The following is a 7,515-nucleotide window of genomic DNA, read 5'->3' as shown; positions in this document are numbered from 1 at the left end:
ATAGGAAGGATTTGAATGTGACCACCTTGGTCTCTTGTGCTGTTACGGGTATGAGGGCTGATATCACTTCCCGGCTGCCCACACCGTGGAAGGGTATTTCTTGAGGAACCTGAAAAGGAAATTGGATTAGTGTTGGTCTTGACGACCTGGGAGCGTGACCGCAGAGCCCAAGGGACAACTGCTTGAGGCTGGTCGCGCACGGCCTTTTTGTGGAAGGTTTTTGACGTGTTAGCTCCGTTCTTCAAAGGGCATTACCGCCGGAGACGGAAATCCGTGAGGTAATGTGAGGTGTGACATTGTTAGGGTCGACCTTTTCTAACCCCACCCCTCCTTGTGGGAAGGCAGCATCGCTGTCATGCTGGTTGTCCGAGGGAAACACCTTACTGCTGTCACACCCCTCTACAGTCAGCAGTACGACTTCGCCCTCAGACCTTGAGTTGCTGCTTTTAGTCTTACCGTTCACCAATCGACCTGCCTGGCATGGTAGAACCTGCAGGAACATATGTTCCAGCCAATATAGCTCGGTTGGGTCATCACGATAGGCAAGCCCGACCACCGCGTCAAGGTAGCAGCTTCGATCGGGACCCCGTCTCCTATCAATACTATTTGAATTCGCCCATGTGTAGGGCCTCATCTACTATTCTTTGGAAAATTCAGGACTTTTTTGAAGGACTCTAGTGCCATGGAAATCAACTGTATGAACCGACACTATTGAGCGCAATGCTATCGCGGAATTTGTTTTCAAGTTTTCTTTACACCATGTGAGAATATTGGAATGTGCTTTAAGCAGTTTTTGTTCCTTCACCCTTACATTCAGTTGTCTTGGTGTGTCACCTGAAGTCATAGTTCGCATGACCTGCAATCAATAACCTTAGTTTATATTACTATATTATTTCAGTCCTCCTTAGAAATAACGAATTCCTACGATGAAACCAAACCATGTTCAGAGGTCTACTTTAACATGTCAGATTACTTTGAAATAAGACTTTACAGGTAGTGAATGTGTAAAATCAAATCAGGAACTGTGCCACACAGTGGCAGATTTAGTTTGCTAGATAAATCCTCTGAGTGTATGACGTCAGCTTTGCGAATAATGTTCACGCGAAGAGCCAATTTCATCAAACTGCCTGACTGTAGTATCTACGCGAAAACTACCAAATTATTGATAGCAGACAACCTGTAATAAACATCAGGTAAGTGACCTATTGATCGTTTCTAGTTTATAAGAACACGTTGAAAGATGTGCATCACATAAAACTCTTAGGAATCGCCGCCTACCTTCTGCTTACTGAAGAGAGGTAAACTGTTAATAATTCCTATTATACTATAAAACTAGAGACGTGGTCGAAGTTAGTTTTACTTGAAATATTTAAATAATTAATAATCGCTTTTTTACTTATTCTCTCAGTTTCGTGGATTCAGTAATTTTTAAATACCAACAAGTTAGAGAATAATTTGGAATATCCTAATCATATACGCTCCTCATATATCCACAAAGAAATAAGACAACACAATGATTTATCAAATAATACTCTAATACCTAAAACAAAAAAGTGATTTCGTCAACAAGAAAAAGACTGATTCAAATGCTCTCATTGGGAGTATGTAACTGGATACTATTCTAATATGAACTACTGTAAAAATGAAATATAATACTATAGAAAAATAATAAGAGGTAAAGTAAACAGTAAAATACATAGGCGAATACCGGGATATACTACAAAAAATAACTAGTTTAATAGATCAAATGAATTACATTTATGTGAAAAAAGACAACCCGGTTGAATAGTACGTTAGCTATCTGCAACACATAATGAGCTGGAATAAACAAATGCAAAAGTTGACAAAAGAAAGACAGTATTGCTGACATGAAAATGGATAAAAGTAAACTGGGAGAGATTGATCACAAAACTACAGAAATTATATCATCAGATAACTATGTTTACAGTAATCACATGATTAACAAGAAACACTGAACTGACAATTTTAATTTTTGGTATCACCAACTTTGAAAATCACTCCCGTGATAACTTGAAAGTCTAAGAAGACAATGTTATCTGCAAGGTATTATGAACTGTATTAATTTGTACGTAGAGTGAAGGATACATTCACCACATATAAGACCTGAGAGAAATGGAGACTAGAAATACTTTGTAAAAAAAATAAGCAACTAAGACTAATTTTCTACTTACAACAAAATTCTACCAAATGATGAGTGTAAGCACTTTTTCTACGAGGAATTAACGAGCTTACACTCCGAGGCGAGTCCAGGGAAATAGACCTATCACATGCAACAAGACAAAGCTAAGAAGTTGAGTTATAACTGTATAATTGTTCAAGATTTCGCAAACGATTTCCACGCAGATATCATGAATTGCTTAAGCATTTGATACTGGACGGGACTAACTGCAGGTTGAGTTCCTTGAACGTTTGAAGACGGAGTAATAGAAGGACTGTTAGAAAACGGTTTTTTTATCACTTTAGAACATCGAAGAGAGGAATTTAAATACGGATTGCTATATACAGACTTCTGAGAAGCCAGATCACGATTTGCAGAATGAGAATACGTATTAGATGTTGGTTTAGGATTATGTAAAATACTTGACACAGACGAAGAAACATTATCTGCATTCCTGGACTTTCTAGATAAGGCATCTTGAGGGTGTGGTAAAAAAGTTACTGAGCGAGCAGAGGAAGGTTGAGGTGTTTTATGTACATTTGAATACATTCCACTACGCTGCACAGAACGTCTGGGTAAATTTGAACTGAGTCGATGTGTAATATTTTGTTGCTGAAATGTACTTACATTATTGACCGGTTGTGTAGATAGGTAACTATGCGTTTTATAACTAGAATCACAAGATGACTCTTCGAAGTTACAAGTTTTACTTTGAACCAACTTTGAATGTTGCTGTTGCTTGCGTCTTAGCCTTTTGTTGGTCACTGGAGTGAAATCCTCCTCAACAGTTATGGGTTCTTCATTTATGTAGCTAGTTGGAAATGAACTGGAAGGAAATAAAATATCGCATGAATCTGGATGAGTGTTTAGATTTGTTGTTAATGATGTGGACACTTTATCTTCACCACAATCACTGAGTAATGCCATTCTGTCTGATACTCTTTCGGGGGTATTTGAAGATGAACGACATTCAGTTTTTGATGTAGGCTCATTAAATGAGTGAAACTCAACCAAATCACTGCACTGATGATTTACGTTTTTATTTACCATATTAGTGTCATTTATGGGAGTTCTAGCTTCGATACATGACAGATCACCATTTTTAGAAGTAACAGTGTTGTGAAGGGATTTTCTGTTCTCTGATCGTTTACTTCGGGTATGATTTTTTTCTCTGAGACAACCTGATTTATACGACTGCGTATGTGGTGAGAAATATTGTTCACTAGGATAAACTTGACTATTTGATATCAAAATGTTTGAATCAGAGTTCTGACTTTCACTTAAACCGTGATTTGAAGTGCAAATAGACTTCGAAACCTCCGTCTTATCGGATAAACCGTTTGAAATCGGCTCACATGCGATTTTATCGGTGGACTGGGGAGACTCACTCTACAAAAAATAAGCATATAGGTCAACGGAATACATAAATAAGAAAAATGTGCAGAACAATTAAAATGAAAAGAATTAACGTTAGTTCAAACGTCAGTCAGTCAGTAACAACGTAGAACTTCGTACGTACGTACATCAGTCCGAGTTGCCACACCACATTAGCACAGAGATACAGTTGTCGATTCAAATCCCGTAGTGGTAGAGGTAGCAAGAGCATAAGCAGTAATCGGGAAGATTAGGGTTTGGAGGTGTTATTCAAAGAGTATAATGTAGTGAAATAAATTTGGAAAGAGAAAAAAAAAAGGGACATGAAGAATTCAGAAGATTAAAATTTGGGAGAACACAAAGAGTGGATGCATCTGCGCCATTGCAAACCATTTTGAGCCATGTCATTCAGGGTCTCTAACCATCGGTTGCTATCATCTCGCGGTCCCCAACCAGGTAGTCTACGCCTATCAACATGACTCAGTCCACTTGTCAGTGACTTCATGGACTTGTGCCATGTTTTGGTCTGGCCGCCCCTACCTTTCTTCCCATCTTCTCCTATACCAATGAATATCGCATGTCGAGGCAGTCGGTCGTTGGGCATACGTAACACGTGTCCCAGCCATCTCAACTGATGAAGTTTCACTACTTCATCAATTGATTTGCCATCCTTACCTAGTACCCGTTTCCTAACAACTGTGTTACTTACTCGATGGTCCCAGGATATACGAGCAATATTTCGAAGACACCTATGATCAAATACTAGTAACCTACGGATATCCTCTACTCTTACCGGCCATGTTTCACTGCTATAAAGTAGGACGGAACGAACTGCTGCACAGTAAACCCGTCCTTTGGTTGATAGACGGATATCTCGCCTACGCCATAAATGACGCAAGTTGGTAAAAGCTAGTCGAGCCTTCTGTATCCGTGCTGAGATTCCGTCAAACGAAAATATCATTTCTAATAATAAACATAGCTTTCAATATATGTACTTCAATGAAGGTAGGTGTATTTTGGAAATCATTATTATGAAACCCATGCTTTATTCACAAGGAAATGAGAAGAAATGAAGATAGAAATAAACAGCTTCTCAGGAAGTGTGTCCAAGTGGACGCTACAAAATTCATTGCCAATTATTATTCCTTCAAGCGAACTGTCAAAGTTTCGAATCTCCGATCAAAAATTGTGCCGAAATATGGCAGTACTTAAAGGTAATCTAGACACCTTTCCTAACCGACTAAGTGCATGTTTGATACCGATAAGCACAACTATATTAGCATTCAAGCGTCAGAAACTCGAAAAACAACTAAAAACTTCCGTCATCCGTCCTCACTAAATGATCTAGGAAACATCGTGATTTATAAAGCCACGGTAAATTGTCTTCAGACTACAGCTAAAAATCTTAGGACAGAATGGTTGTAAGAAAAATTTTGAGAATGTAGGTAGTAATATGTTCATTATTCATGAGATACAAACTAAAGTGAAGGTTGTAAGCCCCCTACTTGAAAATCGGTCAGTCATTGAGAAAGGAATCTGAGGATCTTCAAATGTCCGATTTCAGAAATGTTGTTTACCATACAATGAACAGAATCGGAAGTTGAACCATTTTGGAAATATCAAACAGTAGGATAACAAGCAGCTGTTTCATGGTGTACACTATACCAGTGTTGGACTTGTGATGTCCTCTTTTTCCTTCAGCTATATGAACAAGCAAGTCTTATGAAAAAATAGGCCCATACATAAACCCACAACCAGAAGACCTAGCGAAGGCTTTTGGAATTGTCTTCAGAGTCAAAATCGGACTCAAAACGTTGTCTAGAAATGGCGTACGAGACTATAAGTAGAATTATAATCCAGAGAAACACACGGTATGAATTTATATTATGTAGAACTAAACTCCTGAATCGTTGAAACAAAAGTTTCAGAAATCACATACTGTTTAGGAACCTGAAGTGTGAATATCTAATTGCACTTTGATCATCTCACTGGTAGAGGAATATCAGTAGATAAGAGTTGCGGAGAATAGGTGAGTTTAGCTACGGATCAAGAAATTTAGACATATAGACGCCAAAGTTTTCGGCCCTGTTAGGGCCGTAAGAACTTGGCCCCGAAGTAGTTCAACAGATACCTGCTACTGACAACCTTCTAGGATATTCTGCTTTACAATAGTATATTGACTGTGATCAATCTATGGTGAACATCATTTTTAGTAATTCATCGTTTATGCTTTGGAAGAGATAGCTGAATTAAGATGTTTAAACTAGATCATATGCAACTGTCATAACATTTTTGACATGGTTTAATAACTGCGATATAAAGTCATAAAACTTAGTAACAAACATAATAGTTACATTTACGAGTATGACTATGGAGATTCACGAACAAAATCAACCCAGGAACAAATGTTATTTAAAGATGAAAACCTTTTTAACAAAAACGTAAGCCTTAGAAATGGAGTTAAAACAACTAGTATGTACAAGTGTAACTATATAATAGTCAAATAAACTCTAATGACAAACTTACAGATTGTATTGATGATTCTGCCATCTGATTGAGAGCTAAATTTAAACTTAGAAAATAAAATAGATGTTTCCTTACCTGGTCCACCTTTGGAGAAGAGAAAATCGCTAGACAATACTTCGGAAACGCGTAAACCAGAAGTCAAAGGGACAGACAAAATAGCGTCGCTGTTAAACGATAAATCTGTTAAGTTTGAGATTAAACTCCCCGAAGATGAGTAAGTTTGACGTAGTAGTGGACTTGGAAGAGAACACACAGGAATGTGTTCTAGGAGACGCCGTGTATTTTTGGAGGATATGGAACGTAAAGTCAGCCTGGATTTTTGGTCTCCAAACTTAACATCGCCAGTAAGTCCAAGTTTCCCTTTCAGTGGACAAATCCGCGATCTTACAGGGATATATTCGTCATACAGCCTATCCAGAGAGTAAAGGCACGGTTTCGAGGCAACCTCTGATAACAGCTTCTGATGAAACTGACTGTTGATTTTGTTACATTCATATATAGGAGAATTCGCAGTCACTTTAGCATTGAGGGAGACATCAACCAAACGTTTCCTTAGCTCATTCAACGTCGGTGAAGCTGTCCGTGGGGTTTTCACTTCTTCCATATCTGTAATTTCTACCTCTTCGTCAAAACTTTGGTCAATTTTCGGGTAGAACGAGTCACTAGTCTCATTAGAAATCGAGTCTTCGGATATGAATAGTCTATCTGACTCAGGAGTTGTACTGACATGTGATCCATTGCACTCTGACGATTTATTGAAAGTTCGACAGTCATCAATACCGGGGAATGGGGAAGTTAGACACTCATATGAAGCAACAGCAGTTCCGCTCATCATCGCAACGACGAAAGGACAATCAGTCACAGCGCCAACCAAGCTACACAACTCTGGTGAATTAACTGGCATAATAAAACAAAACTGTTGCTAAAAGTAGCAAAACCATACACCTGAGTTTTTGCAAAAGGCATCAAGTGGTGTAAATGCCTCTATAATTCTAATTTAAACGGATTCATTTATATCGTCAGTCCTTTAATATTTATCAGTTAGTGTTACTCTTCAATGTCAGAACCTGTAGGACTGTCCGCAGTAATCTTGAACTTGATAGATTGTGAGCTGATCAAAAGCTGGGGTTGGTAGTTGTTGTAACATTCGAATTGTTGGGTAACTAGTGTCTAATCCATCAAATTGGAGGCGTTACTTAAAATCAAAAGTATCTGGTTGCTTCGTAAACAAGATCGGAAGTTAGGATGCACAAGCTGTTGATGATGTCACAGGTATTCAGTGTTTGACAACGCTTCTACCAGTAACACCTTCTAATATATTTCGTTCCCACCAAGAGAAATCAAAAGACAGAGTCGAGGAGATCGGAAGAGTATATTTGGCGATGACCAATATATCGGAATTCTCTGATCTAATCTGGCTAGCGATTGCGGTTGAT

At 38.4% G+C, this 7,515-nt stretch overlaps 1 protein-coding gene across 2 annotated transcripts; it reads right to left on the bottom strand.

Annotated features, from left to right (window-relative positions):
* Positions 1–232: 232 nt before the first annotated feature.
* MS3_00001680 (uncharacterized protein) lies at positions 233–6,983 on the bottom strand (the record flags this gene model as incomplete). Of its 2 annotated transcripts, XM_012940998.3 has the most annotated exons (3): positions 233–3,568; positions 6,080–6,114; positions 6,155–6,983. In XM_012940998.3, the coding sequence occupies 3 exons, from the start codon at positions 6,981–6,983 to the stop codon at positions 2,336–2,338; spliced, it is 2,097 nt and encodes a 698-aa protein (XP_012796452.1). In that variant the 3' UTR covers positions 233–2,335. The 2 variants fall into 2 exon arrangements, with proteins under 2 accessions (XP_012796452.1, XP_051074580.1); XM_051209149.1 differs by having other exon boundaries at positions 233–6,114; positions 6,155–6,963.
* Between the last annotated feature and the right edge of the window lie 532 nt (positions 6,984–7,515).

The sequence above is a fragment of the Schistosoma haematobium genome, chromosome 1 (assembly GCF_000699445.3).
Source record: "Schistosoma haematobium chromosome 1, whole genome shotgun sequence".
Lineage (NCBI taxonomy): Eukaryota > Metazoa > Platyhelminthes > Trematoda > Strigeidida > Schistosomatidae > Schistosoma > Schistosoma haematobium.
This window is presented reverse-complemented; position numbering and strand designations above follow the sequence as displayed.